General features: G+C 42.4%; 2 protein-coding genes across 4 annotated transcripts in view; both read left to right on the forward strand.

Annotated features, from left to right (window-relative positions):
- The window catches only part of slc45a3 (solute carrier family 45 member 3), a 35,278-nt gene extending 27,743 nt beyond the window's left edge, over nucleotides 1-7,535 (forward strand). For both annotated transcript variants that reach the window (XM_047597209.1, XM_047597208.1), the window contains exons 5-6: nucleotides 2,787-3,052; nucleotides 3,904-7,535. In XM_047597209.1, coding sequence (XP_047453165.1) covers nucleotides 2,787-3,052; nucleotides 3,904-4,341 — 704 coding nt within the window. In that variant the 3' untranslated portion in view covers nucleotides 4,342-7,535. The remainder of the gene's footprint in view (nucleotides 1-2,786; nucleotides 3,053-3,903) is intronic.
- A 122-nt stretch (nucleotides 7,536-7,657) lies between these two features.
- LOC125015390 (fibroblast growth factor 6-like) lies at nucleotides 7,658-13,600 on the forward strand. 2 transcript variants are annotated; one of them, XR_007113590.1, is made up of 4 exons: nucleotides 7,658-9,239; nucleotides 9,845-9,948; nucleotides 12,554-12,787; nucleotides 13,386-13,600. XR_007113590.1 is itself a non-coding variant. In XM_047597214.1 (3 exons), exons 1-3 carry the CDS (start codon nucleotides 8,894-8,896, stop codon nucleotides 12,728-12,730), a joined length of 627 nt encoding a protein of 208 aa, XP_047453170.1. In that variant the 5' UTR covers nucleotides 7,658-8,893; the 3' UTR covers nucleotides 12,731-13,600. The 2 variants fall into 2 exon arrangements, 1 of the variants encoding a protein (XP_047453170.1); XM_047597214.1 differs by having other exon boundaries at nucleotides 12,554-13,600.
- Nucleotides 13,601-16,177: the final 2,577 nt, after the last annotated feature.

Consider the following 16,177-nt stretch of genomic DNA (forward strand, 5'->3'; position numbering starts at 1 on the left):
TTAGTATTAGCTTCCTAACTTAATAGCTAACTAGTTTTTGACTAAATTTTTGCTCCATGTTGCACCCGAGAGTTAATTGGATTCGATTGCGTCTGTGTTTTCCCTTTCGTCTTTCCAAAGTTTGTCATACACTTACCTACATTTTTCAAGAGTAGGGTCAACAGAATTTCTTGAGATTTATCCAGGATTGGAGCAGGGTTGACCATGACTGCCTAACTTGCAGCCATAACCGAAAGTCTTCAGCACCTAGCTTTAGTTAACCATGGCATGCCTTGGGTTTGAGCTGCTTCATTAATCTCTTTGTGGAAGTTCTTGTTCATTTAAGTCCAGCGCACCACAACATAGCATCAAGAAAAAAGAACCATAATGTTACGTCATCGATGATCATTATTCTAATGAGATAGGACATGTCCTAGTCTTTTATCCTACACTTTCACCACCTCTTCACAGAGCTAGCTTAGGGCCCCCTTGCTGTCTCTTTGACAGTTTGGATAAGTGTGCCTTAGCCAGTGTCAAGCAATTATGTCTTTCCACCCCTGCACTTCAGAAGTCGTCAACAAAGTATTTGTCCTTCCCCGTTCCTTCTCTGTAAATCACTGTTACTGTCACTAATCCTGCCAGACACTGTTATGACTCTATTTTGTAGCTAGGCAAATGCTTAGCTAGGATCATACCTAAATATTACCCTTAGGTGGTCTGAAGGCACATTAACATGTGGTGTCAGTGGTCTAAGAGGCCCTAGCGTGCTAGGAACACTTCCTTCTTTGGTATATTTTAACAGACAGTGAATGAGAAAGAACAGTAGATCGAAAGAACGAAGATGAGGTAAGCAAATGTGAATCAGATCCATCTTACACCGAAGCTGAGAAGTAGCAGATTTATTAATGTATTAATAAGCCGTGTCTGAGTTAAGTGTTTAGCCTCCTTGTGTTTACTGTTCAGCCAGACGTCCCATCGTACATCCTATTTCACTCCCATGCCTCCTGTAACTTCACTCCTCCTTCATTTTCTAAATTGTTCCCTGCTACTGTCCTCCCTTATTTTTATCCCTTAATCTGGGATCTCTACTGTTTCTCTCTTTAACCTTTCATCCTCTCTCATTTGTCAGTTTTGTTCATCCATCCACATTCTTTTCTTCCTACTTTTTGCCCCCCCCTCCCCTCCCTTTTTTTTTAAACTTTGTTTACTTTTTCTTCTCCCCTGCCTCTTCTCCCTGTGCTTGCTGGACCACGAGGAATGTCACACTCACAAAGAATTAATGTCTGGGAAATCAGCAGACAAAGAACGTGTTCATTCAAGTCAGGTAGACAGCCAAAGCACACAATTTTGAGGTCTGTCTCAGTTTGGTTTGTTTAATCTGAAACACATCGGATGTTATTAAACCACATCATTCACTCTGCAGATGTTGCCCTTCATGAGGGTAATCTGCTTTGTTTATAGTCGCATGGACCTTTTTACCTCGTGTTAACAATAGTGGCTATTCTTCTTGTGGTATTATCTTTCCTGTTAGGGATGTGTGCGATGCAGAGCATTTATCTCCAACGCTTGTACTACAAAAACATTCATTTTCCTATACGACAGCAGTTCTCCTTTGCATAGATTCAGTAGCATCCTGGCGCAGTCCCATATCTCCCTGGGCTTGAATTTCAGCGCTCATTAACTTCTGTAGTGTTTGTAAAGTGGGCTCAGCAGCTTTGCTTTCCAGGAGAAATATGATCCTCGTACTCCTTCCACATAAGTTAGTGGGTGCTCCTGCCGTTGAACTTCTGACCCACGCTGTTCACAGAACGACACGCAGAGATCAGGATGGAAGAAATACGTAACAGCCGAGACGTATAATCAGTTGAGGGGCCATGGATTAGTACTAGAACATTTTTAAATCTAATTAAGCAGTAAAATATATATGGAGATGAAGTGGGAACGTTATTAAAAAATTAAAAATTCTCCTTTGACTTGCAAAACCCCCTGATTTGTTACATACTTGAATTACTTTCTTTTCTCCATTTAATTGAAATAACAAGTTCAAAAGGCTGTAATGGGTATATGCCAGAGCACTGCCAAAACATTCATTCAGTTTTTTAGAAGAGAAGAACACTATCCACCGCCAGCTACAATATCAAGAACTTTTATGCTTTTATGGACTTTTATTGCTGTTTTTTTATGGCTGTGGATACATCACAAGATTAAGATATTTCACTTAAAGAGTGTTAGTATGGTAATTTACGGACCTGTAAACCCCTTTGACACAATGAACTGGACAAATCAGGAAGACAACATAATCAAATCTAATTTTACTAAGTCTACAACTCTTCCTCTGTTTTAGCTTCAAATTCCGCATTGGTCAGTTGGTAAGACCTCCTCCGAATACTTGTCTGGCTTTCTAACCGGGCCAGACGTGGGGCAGGACGCACATTGCCTCAGTAAACAAGGCCTGGCCTGTGTGTGTCTCCCCTGCTCAGGCTCTTCAAGGCTCTGTCTAAGGTTAAAACTGTCTGTGATGCTCCAAGCCAGTCAACCAAAACAGTGACTTTATGCTGCTGAACTTTGAGAATGTTTTCTCAACTGAGTCCGCCCTTACTTGTTTATGGAGTTGAACAAACAGACCCTTTCGGGCCTTCACACTGGTTTAGCTTTGGTTAAGCTTGCTATGCATTTTGACTGCATGCTGCCTTAGAAGGAAAGGATGTCCAATAGCTCCTCAGCTGAAAATGGCACAGGATAGGGTTTCATAATGTCACTCTGCTTTGACTCAGCTAGTTGTAACACTTATTGCATTTTCCTTTCAGGAATCCGTATGGGTAGTCTGGGCTTGTTCTTGCAGTGTGCTACCTCAACCTTCTTCTCTTTGGTCATGAGTCGTCTGGTTCGCCATTTTGGGTCAAGATGGGTGTACCTGAGCAGCATGGTGAGCTTCACGCTCTCCGCTTTGGTCATCTGTCTGTCCAAAAGTGTCGTCTTGGTGACTGTAATGGCAGCTCTTACTGGCTACGCATATGCAACGCTGCAGACTCTGCCTTACACACTCACCTGCCATTACCACAAGGAGAAAGAGGTACGTACGACTTTAAACAATGAATTTCAATGTGAATTTCCTGTTAACAGCACTATTGTTTTAACAGGAGCAGAGTGTGTTATTATGACCTTGGCCCAAACCTTAAATTGGGAAATTAGTAGGTGTGGGTATTGGCAAGGGCTTCACGATACGATACGTATCATGATACTTGATTCACAATACGATATATTATTGTGATATATTGCAACATTGTACATAGTTCACTGAGACATTTTAAATGCAGCTTAATGTACAAGTTGTATATATGTACATCAGAAGACAATAATAATTCATTGGACAAATTGAGTCAAAAAACAATATTAATCGAAAGGATCCTGCTTTTTGTTTTTCTTTTAAAATCAATATCAAGACATTCAAACTCGATATTGTACCGGAAGAAAACGTATTGCGGTATATTGCCATATCGATGTTTTTTTCCCACCACTAGAAATGAGGAAGTGATCGATGCAGCAGTCACGGTTTGAAAAACAAGCAGACTCTGCAGTGCACTCATAGTAAATAATTGTAGCCTGCAGCATTGCATCAAAACTGCCAAAAATTTCCGACGCTAAAGATAAATGAGCAGAAATTAATGAAGAAATTGGTCTTTTCAATGGCGAGTTCAGCTCTAAATCGCTGCCAGATGGTTCTCACGACAAGTTATTTGCATTTATCATCGATGAATAATGAACTGAGCTGGAAGCTTCCCGAGCAGTTGAGATGTTGATAAAAGTAATTTAACAAAAGTGTGATTACTTTGGGTTAGCTGTTAACTGACAGCCCTACTTAACACGTATGTGTTGAACAAATCTGCTCGATCGATTAAACCGATTGTTTCCTTTTCGTTTCAGGTCTACATGCCAAAAAGGATAACCAAAAGCATACATAAAAATGGCATAACAGCCAAGCGGGACTCTGCATATTTGACTCCTGTAGAAGACGAGGATGGACAAAACCACAAAGCAGGGGCCCCTTACAGGCACGTCTTCTTGAACCAGGATGGTTTTGAGTACTTTCCCAGCCCACAAAACCAGAACGGCTCATCTCACAACGCCACCGAGCCGGATGAGGCCGAGTTGGGTTGTGAGAAACGTGGCGTGGGCTTGGACTTCGCCATCTTAGACAGCACCTTCCTCCTCTCTCAGGTTTTCCCCACCCTTTTCATGGGCATGATTGTTCAGTTTGCACAGTCCGTTACTGCCTACATCGCCTCCTCTGCCATCTTCGGAGCCGTCGCCATCTACTTGGCCACTCAAATCGTGTTTGACCAAAAGGACCTCAAGAGCTGAGAGCTGGACGCAAAAGAAGGGAGATGGATGGAATCGCAAATAATCAGTCAATCAATCATTGAGGTTCCATTGGTGCAACTCAGCAGCGCACTACTGGTGGCAGAAGTAACAGCTCTTAGCTTTTATGAAAGCTCTGCAATAAGGAAGTGCATCTGTCAGCGTGTGGGAGGGTATGAGAAAGTGGCTAAAAAAGAAAAAGTCACAAGGACCACGTTGGCTCTCGGTGGTATGCGGTGTGGGTGTTACAGCAGGAATTGTTACCCGAAGAGTCAACTGTGTTTTTCAGGTCAGGTGTAGTACACTGTACTGAAAGGTATTGAATTCTATAGAAATCTGGTGACATAATTTCTGTCCATCTTTTTCCTCAGGTAGCATCAAACAGTTTTACTGTAGAACTCCTCAATCTCAGATACACAACTACTAACCTTTGTTGTTGTTTTTTTTCTTCACATTCAGAGCTATCCACAGTTTTTTTTTTTAAAGTATCATCTGTTTTATATTTGTACCATGTCTCACACAGAATTGAGCTCAGTAAGGCATTCTGAGGACGTGTTGTTTTTATTTGAGGTTTCATTGGAGGGTGAATCCCACCCTCCATTCAATGAATGCATTGTTTTAACCCGTTTAGAGAGCAGAACCACAAGTATGACCACTGGACTAGTCTGTCCAGGATGAATAACACACATAAAGGGTTGCTCCAGTTACGTAGACGTGTAAGCCCACAAAACTGTGACCTGCCGCAGGCGAATTTAAAAAGAACGTTTTTTTCTTTCATTGAGTCTCTGTAATAAGTGCTTTCGGACTAAATTATTCTAAGGGAATCTCTGGGTGCAACTACATACCTTCAAGGGATTTTTTGTTTCCTCCTTTGGCTGTTGGCAGGCAGTTGTTGTAGCAGTGGCACTTAACCTGGACTTCACCATCAGTCCGCTTCTCCATGAATTGTTCCATTTTTAGCTAAAAAAAAAAAAAAAAAAAAAAAATGAGACAGCTCTGTCTTGAATAGCTGACATTTTCCAGTGTTGTGACATTTTTTTTACAATGCTGTTTGCGTGAGCTGTGAAGGTACCTTCTCTGAGTGCAAGCTAAAATAAAAAAGAACTGAGTTTTAAGAACCTCTTAGTATGTGCAGAGTCCACAATATAGGAGAAAAACAATAAAATAAATCCTGTCCGAGTTCGAAAGCGCTTAATGACTCAAGCTCCAAATTGATGCATCCTCCATTTCCCACAATGCAACTTTCTGCCACCTCTCATTAGACTAGTCCTACATGCTAAACGTCATTATCTTTTAATCTAATGTTTGTAAGGCAGGTTTTCTGACAATTATTTTAAACCCACAGTTCAAAATAAGCCTAATGATTTTAACATTAGTAAAATAGGTGGAACTTATATAAATCTACCTGCATTCTCTAGCTCCTCTGCCTATCTCATGTCATTCTGTTACTTAACGGACAGGTTTACTGAAAATATTTTTGTACACATTTACTGTATTATCCCTATGGGAGTTTCATTATGCAACCTGCTGAGGTGAGGTTATCATCTGTGGTGGTTTAAGAGTTTACTCGAACTGGAATACTGCGTCAAACGTCCTCCGTTTAGATAATCAGGAGAAGTCTACTCTAGCGGACAGCCGGTCCCATCCAGCTACACTTCTGACCCAGAGCCGTCTCAGGTTAGCGCTTTGCTTTAGTGTCCCATCCTGATTTTATGCCACTATGCCACGCGCTGTCCCTGTTTCTTGAACCGTCGTGTTTTACTGTATTTTCAAATGACAATCTATTACATCCAGATGGGCTCGTTATATAATGCTGGTTGCCAACGGTAAACATGTCAGGGGATGTCTCATGGATGCTCACATCACAGCAGCCATTCCTGAAAAGACCAAAAAAAAAAAAATATATATATAAAAAAAATCTTTAAAAAAAGTCATGCAGTAAATGGAAACATTAAGTTACTGATAATCAGTGTGGGCACTGTGTACTGATGGGCTGATGGTTACGCTTAGTTTAAACGTGTGTGTGCATAAGATGGCGGACAGATCACGAGAAAGCATTACTAATATTTAAGTGTGAGGTTAAGTGTATGCAGGGATTTTGTGTGTGTGTGTATTGGCTTGTCCTGAAATGCTGTATATGCTACGCGCTGTGGCGTCTCAAAGTGGCAAGATGATGTAGTCACCAGGCTCGCAAAGCAATGAGTGAGTGAGTTTTAAAAATAAATTAGCTTTAGCAGATAGAAAAAAAAAAAGTCCTGAAGGATCGTATTGCCGGAGTTGCGTCTCGGCACGTGAGAGCAGAGGATTTGTCACACTGACTTTTCTTGCAGAGTAAAACGCTCAAGCAACCAATTCATCCCTTTCACCCCGAAATGCACAGGAAGCTATTGTCCGGGCAGAGTCTCCGCAAGTCTCAGAGAGGGGTTATTTTACAAGTGCCTGTACATTTTTCACACGTTTTGTACATATGTATTTATTTATTATGCTTTCATTGCAAAAAAAAAAAAAAAAAAAAGCATGTATTAAACTATTTGGACTGTTTGGCATCTTTTCGAGGTGCAAGGGTGAAGGCTGTTTCTGTGAAAAAGATAAATTATTTTGTATAGGTAGACGCATCCTCAAAGCTATAATTTATTTTAACAGTACCCACTTTATTCTGTAGCTTTGGTAACAACACACAGTGTATTTGCTGATCCGTGTGTCAGTTCAAATCAGTGAGAATACTGAAAGTTTCGGTATCAGTGCAGCGGGTATCAACTGAATACTTTATTCCCGTCACACAACTGAGATGCTTTGTGAGTTTTTTTTTTTTTTTTCTTCCCATGGTGCAGCTGGTGCAAATAAGAAGTCTTGTCATTTTGTCAATACCGCTTTATCTGGGTTTTATATAACCACTTGTTTCTTTTTGTCAGAGACGGATATCTTTAACTGGATGGGTGGAGTTGTTTCCCAAAGCCAAATGTCCTGTAACATTAAGAAGTGCCAATGGTCAGACTTTATTAAGGCCAGAAGTTGCTGTTTGTTTGTTTTTTTTGTTTTGTTTTTTCAGTTTCAGTCAATTATGTCATTGTCATTAATGCATTCAGCCATAACAAGAAGTTGTATTTCATTTTCATTATACATTTTATCAGATTGTGTATAAATATGCAGTTATGAAATAGATTTTATACAAAATAAATGAGCTGCATTGTCAAAAATATGTTGTCCTTGAGTAGTTTTTATTATACAACTCCAGAAAACAAAATGATTGGTTCCGGTGCATAAGCCTAAATTATATTCCCCTAAATGCAGAGTATCTTGAAATGTATTTTTCTAATGTTCAAAAGTTCATCTCTATGCAGTTATCAACAAACTCTGAAATCCAAAGACCCCCACGTAAGAGCCTTCACATGAACTTGGAAATGGCGCCATCCTTTGGAGATCTCGGGGAACTGACGCGTGCAGGAGGAGCTGCTGGTGCGCAACTGCGCCGGTCTCACTGACGCATGGACATGCTGCCGGTGGCATTATCTATTACATGGAAAAGACGATATGGGCTTTCATGTCGCAGGGAATGGCATGCTGACGATGTGTGCCATTCCATGACGGGCCTCTCCAGTTCTCCTCCTGGTTCTCACGAATGCATCATGGGAAATGCACGGGTTGCGGTGTAGAAATAAATTCATGACACGATTAAAATGTCACTGTGTTACAGAGGAACAGAGAGGCGGATGCTGGCCGACTCTGAGTGCTTGAACCCTGATCTTTGCGGCTGACCCCCCTCCACCCCGGGGTCCAGCTGACGTGTCACTTCGGGCCCAGAAAAAACATAGATTTACCGGGAAAAGTTCTTGAACGGCGCAGCGCAAGAAGTGGAACCACAAGAGCCTTGTCATTGCTCTCCGGTGACAAGTGGGCCTGTTTTTACACCTTCCTTCTAAATAAGGAAGCGGCCTGACAGACATATGACCACCGACCCAATTTGGGAGCAGCCCGAGTGCCCCCATCGCGTCCCAGGCCGCTGAACACCACCAATAAGCTTTCTTCCCTTTCAGGCCAGCAGTGACAGTGGGCCATTCCCTTCCACTCTCCGCAGACTTGATATTTTTCCTGCTGCCTGCTCCCTTTCCACCCTTGTATTATCCCAGCGGTGAAGTCAGCATGATGTCATCCAGGGATGCGATAGCCCTGGCAAGGTTGAGGCAGGGTTTTTGGTGAGTGGGTAGCCCAGAGGATTTATTCTGAACTCTTACCGGGAGAGAGAGACTGTCAGAGGGGAAGAGAGAGAGACAGAGCGAGTGCGTGTGTGTGTGAGAGAGAGAGAGGGGCGCGGAGGAGCTGCAAAACATGGTAATCACCACCAACAACATCACCATCACCATCACCATCACCTCCAGCTCTGCCGCGCACTCTCCCGTCTCCTCTCCTCCTCTGCACCGGGGCTTGCGTTTCATGCCCAAAGCCCTGCTCTGCGCTCCAAAAATAACCCTCAGCCAGCATGCCGAAGGAAGCAAAACAAGAAGAGCGGTATTTTTAGGGTCATTAATTTCGACCACGTGGTCCGAAGGTAAACCGGATGGCCGTTGCGCAAAGGCTCCTCGTCAGTATGTCCTGCGAGGCCGGCACGCCGCACTGGACGCTGACCGCGGTGGTTCTCCTGGGCTTTCTGCTGGGGATCGTGTCAGCGTACCCTTTACCGAGCAGCAGGACAAATGCAACTTTACTGGAGAAACGATGGGAGACCCTCTTCTCCCGCTCTGTACTGGGGATCTCCGGGGAGAAACCGGAGCTGAACTGGGAGAGCGACTATCTGCTGGGCATCAAAAGAGTGCGGAGGCTCTACTGCAACGTGGGCATCGGGTTTCACCTTCAGATCCTCCCCGATGGCAGGATAAACGGTGTACATAATGAAAACCAGTACAGTGAGTTATACCTCCACCAATGTAATGCAATAGACATAAAGGAGAGGCAGAGTCAATAAGCATGGATCTGCGATGAGCAGGCTAGTCTATCCCCTCTATTAATTTGCATGATCATATCTCATCTGGCTCAGAGGGAAAATTGCATTTCTTCCACGGCAAAGACACATCTATTAAAAACAAGTATCCATCAGTACTGACCACCCCTCTTCCTCCCCCTTCTCCCCCAAGCTCAACCATGTCATGAATGTATGGACGCTTTTAGACACAACTTATTTTTACGCACCCCTGTGAGGGCGGTCCAGAGACCAATAGCCGTGCACGTCAATGCAATTACTGCAATTATTGCAATAACCAGAATGCGCTTAATTGACGCGCCTGGATGCAAATGTAAGATGGAGTGAAAGATGCAGAACAAAGGCTCGGCATGCTGCGCAGCAACCTGCAAGGTTACACCCATAGACGCAGAGAAAGCACAATGCTCCAGTCACCCTGGTCTAACACTGAATCAGCCAGGATGCTCGGTTGGGATTGAATTCATTTTTTTTTTTTTTTTTTTTTTTTTTGCCCTCCCCCCGCTAATGTAATATTTCTTTGTCCTGTATCAGGTCTAATAGAAATCTCTACGGTGGAGAGAGGAGTGGTGAGCCTTTATGGGGTGAAGAGTGAATTGTTTGTCGCAATGAACAGCCGCGGGAGGTTATACGGAACGGTAGGTATGCACAGCATTTCATTTATTGTCCACCAACGTTTCTTCGCAGGAAATCCTTAAATCAGGACGCACTTGCAGCATGATATGACTTTTTCATTTTATTTTATTTTTAATTCTTTAATTTATTCGCCTGTCATATTTTGCAACCGGACTCCTGTCCCGTCTCCCTCCGCATCACATCTTGCGAAATCCATATATTTTAATATCATCGGGAATTTATTAAGCTCTATTTAAAGCAAGAGCAAGTGCTGGGCCTGTTGGCTTATGGGTAAATAATGATGAGGTTAACAGATGCAGGGCTGTAATGTGGTCGTGTGTGAGGAGGAGGGAAACCCCCTGACGCCAAGAAACCTGTCAGCAGAGCTGAAAATCGATTTATTTCTGAGGGCAGAGCACATCACACTCATTGGGAGGCAAATGGCTCAACCGGCCCAGGCCACCGCCTCCAACAGCTCCAACAAATTAACCTACAAACTAATGTGAAATGGAGGAATTTAATTATTTCCCCCCCTGTTAGATCCCTTTAACAAAATGCACCTGTCTCTTAGGAAATTCCTGGACACTGTTTGGTTCAGCAAACTGTGGTTGTTCTCCTTTACATTTCTGAGTAGAGTCTCGGCTTTTGGGTCTTAGAGTTTTCTTTGGTACCCTTGTTATTTGGTACCCAGATATCAGATTGTCTTTAAAGCTTTAAACTTAAGTCCAGGTAATATATTCAGGACTAAATGTGCTGAGCATTATTAAGTATTTATCTGTGCCGCTGAAGACCTGGCTTTAGTTCTGTTCATGCTAGTTCCAAGCATTTTTGTTATTAGTATTAATGGAAATTAAAGCTCCACAAAGCTTCAGTGCCCCCTGGAAATGTTTAACCGGTCTTATTATTTATTGAAATCCAATGCTGAGTGTGTTGGAGGTTTTGTTTCCATCCACGGAAATATAAAATTTCGCTTTGTTTGTCAGAGAAAGACGTCTTGTTATGATTCAAAACTCCAAACCCGCCAGTTAGTGACCTATATATATATTTTATTGGTACTTCGGGCTGTACTTGGGTGTCCGTGAGGTGCCTGATTAGTCGTTGGCCCGGGATGACCTATCCACTGATCGCTACATGCAAATACTGTGCAAAGCAGAAATGATTATTCTAGTGTTTAAACCTCTAATAATGTAATTTACCATATGCTCCTATTCAGATTCAAGTCATTATCGTTACAAAGACAAAAATATTTGTAGAAACTTGTTCTCTTTTAGGCAATGACGGGGTTTTATATATATATATTATATATATTTATAATTATTATAATCATAATTATTTATATATGTATATATATATATATATATATATATATATATATATATATATATATATATATATATATATATATATATAAGGATTCCCAGCAGTGTATGTGGTGGTGGGGAAGCAAAGCGCTTGGAAGAGCCCCGCTGACACACGGCGGCTGGTTTGCTTATTGTGACACACATATTTGACAGACAGAATGTGAGTCGGTTATCTGCTCATGAGTGATGAAGCGTTAGTCTGTGAGTGGCCTGACGATCTGATAAGAGATTGAATTAGGCCACTCGGTCTCTGATGGAGAGGATTCGCTCTGCTGCCATACGCTGCACAAGTCACGCTTTGTCAGCTCAGCACAGCCGGCCGGTCGGTCCTACTAGATATTTAGATACTGTTCTCACTGGATATAGAAGGAGTGTGAGTGGAAAACTGCAGATTCAGTCCAGAAAAACTTGATTTTAAATAGCTCATATTTAGACGTGAGAATTTAAAAAGTTTGACCATTGTTTGCATCTGTGTCCGACGCTAAATGAGAAAAAATACTCTCACTACTCTCGTTGGTGGCAAGTAGCAAAAAATCTAAGTCTAAATGTGAACAAAAAAAACAGTTAAGTAAATACCTAGTAACCTGTGATTGCTCTCACCTGTCCCACCCTTAATTCTGCATAACTTTAAGCCTTGAAGTGGAGTATATGAAAATGAACTCGCCTCATACAGTTAAAAGCACCCATTTAAAATAGACCATTTATACAACTCTTAAGTGAAGTTTGTTATGCTTGAAGATTGCACAAAGTCAAAGCTACACTCTCAAAATGTTCACTGACTGTTTCCAGTGTTTAAAGTCTATATTTATCTTCGTATATTCAGCTTTTAATGCCTTCTGCCAAACATAAGGCTGGCTGAGTGGTTTTAGTAGATAGTAGTAGGGCTAAGCTAATCTCCTCGTTTGAAAGTCACATGGTTGTGTGGTGGCAGCATGGAGGGGAGGTGTTAAGCCTTCTTGAGGTGTCGTGGGCCTAAGTTAACGAAACATCAGTGAAGACAGGTGCCCAGTGATGTGCCACATATTGCCCACTGCTGTTGGCTAGGCTAGTTAGCTGGTGTCTTTTTGTTGGTTGCTAGCTGGTAGCTGGTCGGGTTTTCTGCTGGGCTTCTAAATGTGTTTTGCCTCGGATCCTGGCGCAAGGGAGACGCGTCGGTTGAAATGTAGTCGCATATCCCATTACTTCTTATGCTAACGACTGCTCACAGCTTCAAACTGCTGCTCCTTTAATCTAAAATGCACCCCCTCTGTGTCTTCGTCCCCTGCAGAAAGTCTTCCATGACGAGTGCAAGTTCAAGGAGAGCATGCTCCCGAACAACTACAACGCCTACGAGTCCCTGGTTTACAGAGGATCCTACATAGCGCTCAGCAAGCACGGCCGCATCAAGAGGGGCAACAAGGCCACGACTGCCATGACCGTAACGCACTTCCTACCCCGAATATGACGAGCGAAGAAAAACTGGCTATAACAAACTCTTTTGCACATGTGGATTATTTCCCAGGTAACATGAACACCATATACGTACGTACAAACACAAAAGACAAAATGGACTGCAAAAGAAAGAAATACAGTTATATCTGATAGTATTTATTCAAACTTTATATGTATATTTGGGTAGCTTACTTTGTATTAGGAAATTATGGAGATGCCATTCTTTGCTGCTTTTATGATTTTGATCGTTTTGTGATATGAAGGGGATGGAGGGGCGGCGTTTTGTCCCCTCAGATTTTATGGGTGCTTGCTGGAATTGGTCCTTGCCCTGTCGGTGGATGACAGTTCATCTGTTTTTTTTTTTTTGTTTTGTTTTGTTTTTGGAAATGATACGTTATTACCTCAAAGCACCATATCCCGAGGAGAAGATGTAGGAAAAAGAGAAATGTGTGCATGAAATTTCTACGCAGATGAATGCCTGTTTACTTACAATGTTGATTTTGTCGCCATCCGTTTAGGGTTTAGACGACTCCCATATGTTTGATTGTCACTGTCAGGGGGCAACTAGAGCACTTGCAAATGTGTTTTTTTTTTGTTTTTTTCCTGCGTCGTCATGCGGTGGCGGTGCCTTGAATTCCTTCTTACGGCCCCCTTATCCTTGCCTGCAGGGACACGTGGTGCTCAAGTCAGAAATAGGAACGATACGCAAGTCATCACTCCCTCAGACACCGCAGGAGGACTTTAGCCCAATTCCTAGAGGGCCAGAGGTTTCGCCATTTTATTTTCTTTCCATAATTAGATCAATTAAGTAATTGAGACTCTATGCTGCACAGGACCCAGTGGAGTCTCTTGTTAATATGGAAAGCTAGATTTAGAGTCAGCACCTGACCCCCCCCCCCCCCCCCCCCCCCCCCCCAATTCCCCACCCCCGCCCTCCCCCTGCCCCTCCAACATCATGTCCAAGGGAGCTTTGACAATCCCAGGTTTTACTTTCACGAGTTTTGTAGCCACATCATCGGGCTGGATTGAGCATGTGGATGTGTACTGTATGTGTGGGTATGGATTTACTTTGTGTAGAAGTGCTCGCTGTCAAGGAGCACGCCTTTGTAGCACAGATTTGTAGGCCCGACTCTACGAGGCAAAACATCCGCAGTTTTCTGACAATGTACGTTACATTTCCCCCAGTTCAAGCTGACTCAATGCATACGTCTGTTGCATCAGGTCTCTTGATTTAATTTATTCAATGTCTTTTTTTTTTTTTAAAGTGTATAGAGCAGGTTTGGGGATGTAGCAGGTTTATGCAGAAATGACTGAAATTCACTGTAAATTCTGCCGTGTTGTTTAGAAATCATCCAGTTTGGAGAGAACTGAACACGGTTTCACGACCCTGGCATTTGTTAACTTTACTTAACAGTAACCCACTCTGTCTGACATTTAGAGAAAAGTGGCACTTAATTTAACTTGATTTTCTAGCTATTTACCGAGTCAAAGCAGGGCTCACTGTGAAAGACGGGAAAACGAGCAAGGTTGCAAAAAAAAAAAAAACCCAAAGGGTTATTTTAGCGATGTCCGTCCAAGCTTTGTGTCTGCCGCATACCATACTTGAATTCAACAACTGCTCGAGCTCCTCTTTCAGATTACTGTAATTTTCCACTGTGGAAATGAGCGAGGGCAAAGAGCAGGCGAAGCAGGAGATTGCGAAGATGGACAGAGGACTTACGCGGGGCTCTGCATGCGGCACCCATTGTTGGTTTAACTTGGCGAGGATGCGGATAATGCGGGGCAAAATACCTGAGCGTCAGGCACCCACACACTTTTGGTTGATGTCAGTCTGGGACGGCGAACGCGGGGGGGCCCTGAGAATCTTGCGCATCTGAGCCATTCGCGTACCAAGGTCAAAGACGCCGCTGTCCTGTCCTCTGCATTTTTCATGTAGACATTTTTTTCTGATCCAACGCGACAGTTTTTAACTGTTGCTTTAAAGAGCTCTGCACCTGTTAGGGTATGTTCTGGTAAAGATGGCTGTCTGCTAACGTGCAGTGAAGGTTTCGGGTCAATATATAATTGCGGGACTTTTTGAGTTTATCGTAGCTGATCACATTTTGGCTGTTTTCAGGCCTAAAATCAACATGGCCGCCTATAACCATTCACCACATGGCATTTTTACGGAAAGACTCTTCTAAATATTATATATTGAGTAAATTGAAACTGAAAGTCATGTATAAATATATTGTAGTAACACTGTTGACATGCAATAAATCCACACGTGATTCACACATTACTTTATGTTAAATAACTAAGGAAGAGGAGAAAGAACATACCTCGGGGCGGGTCATGTGATTTGGATTTAACACACTTCCTTGAGAGGTGGAATGTAATGAGTTTGTATTGAGTAACTTAGCTGGAAGGGATTCCTTAGACACGGATACAATTTGTTATTTTCCCTATAAAATTTGATATATTGCCAAAAAGAACACAATCAAAACTAAAAAGCTAATTTTATTATTGTTTAGCTAATTCGGATGGTTATTTAGTTGACATTTTAGTGACAGCTAGTCATTTTTTTTATTAATAAGGGATTGTTTCATGTATTTATAATGAATATAACATTTTTTCACTTTTAATAAAAATACATGCAAGATAAATTCGCATGAACTTCAAAAGCCCCTCAATCCTATATTAACCCTATTAGTGATTTTGAGTCTCGTAGAAGTTGGTCTGAGCTGCAGTTGAGCGGGATTTTAATTTACTTTGGCACTTGACTTGTAATGTCTTGCATGTAGCAAGCCCCCCAGTGTAAAGCCGGCTAGGTTAAATATGATTCAAAGAAAAAGTAGCACAGCTCGTCCTATAGATATGTTGTCATATTTTACCTCATGCCCTTTCTAACATTACTGTAACGCACTGACAAAATGTCTGTGAGTAATGGTTTACGTGCCCTTTAAGCTCCAGCTTGTGTCTAGCAGCAGAGACGAATGTGCGGTATCCGGTTAGAATCAGTGTGTGTGTGTGTGTGTGTGTGTGTGTGAAAAAGCACGCGTGTCCACGCCACAAGCTCCTGTCATGTTCCGTTTCTGCCAAAGTGACGGCAAAGAGACGCTATCAGATCAATTTACCTTGAGTCAGGGATAACGGGGCATTGTCTGTGCAAACGGATGCACCGTGCCTCTCAACGCAGGAAAGGACAAAAGACGAGAAGGTCGGAAAAAGCCGACGCCGAGGGCTGAGGGGGGCGCGCGTGTGTGTGTGTGTTGTTGAGAGAAATCGCTGGTAGTAGCAAAGTAGCAAAAGGCCACGTTTAAAAGAATCAAATGCTTCCAAGAAAGGGGTGGACTGAATACTGTGATCCAAGAGAGGATGTCATGAATATTGACAACATTAATATTTTTTTTTTTTTTTTTGGGGGGGAGGGGGATTTTGCCTTGAGCATATTATTAATTTTTTTTTATCATGTCTTTGT

The sequence above is a fragment of the Mugil cephalus genome, chromosome 10, assembly GCF_022458985.1.
Source record: "Mugil cephalus isolate CIBA_MC_2020 chromosome 10, CIBA_Mcephalus_1.1, whole genome shotgun sequence".
Lineage (NCBI taxonomy): Eukaryota > Metazoa > Chordata > Actinopteri > Mugiliformes > Mugilidae > Mugil > Mugil cephalus.

Bases quoted from the DNA above. Each gene is read 5' to 3' on its own strand.
- LOC125015390 (XM_047597214.1), top strand. From the start codon at position 8,894: ATGGCCGTTGCGCAAAGGCTCCTCGTCAGTATGTCCTGCGAGGCCGGC. The intron at 9,240-9,844 runs GTGAGTTATACC...GTCCTGTATCAG, and splicing joins ACATAATGAAAACCAGTACA to GTCTAATAGAAATCTCTACG. The intron at 9,949-12,553 runs GTAGGTATGCAC...CGTCCCCTGCAG, and splicing joins GCGGGAGGTTATACGGAACG to AAAGTCTTCCATGACGAGTG.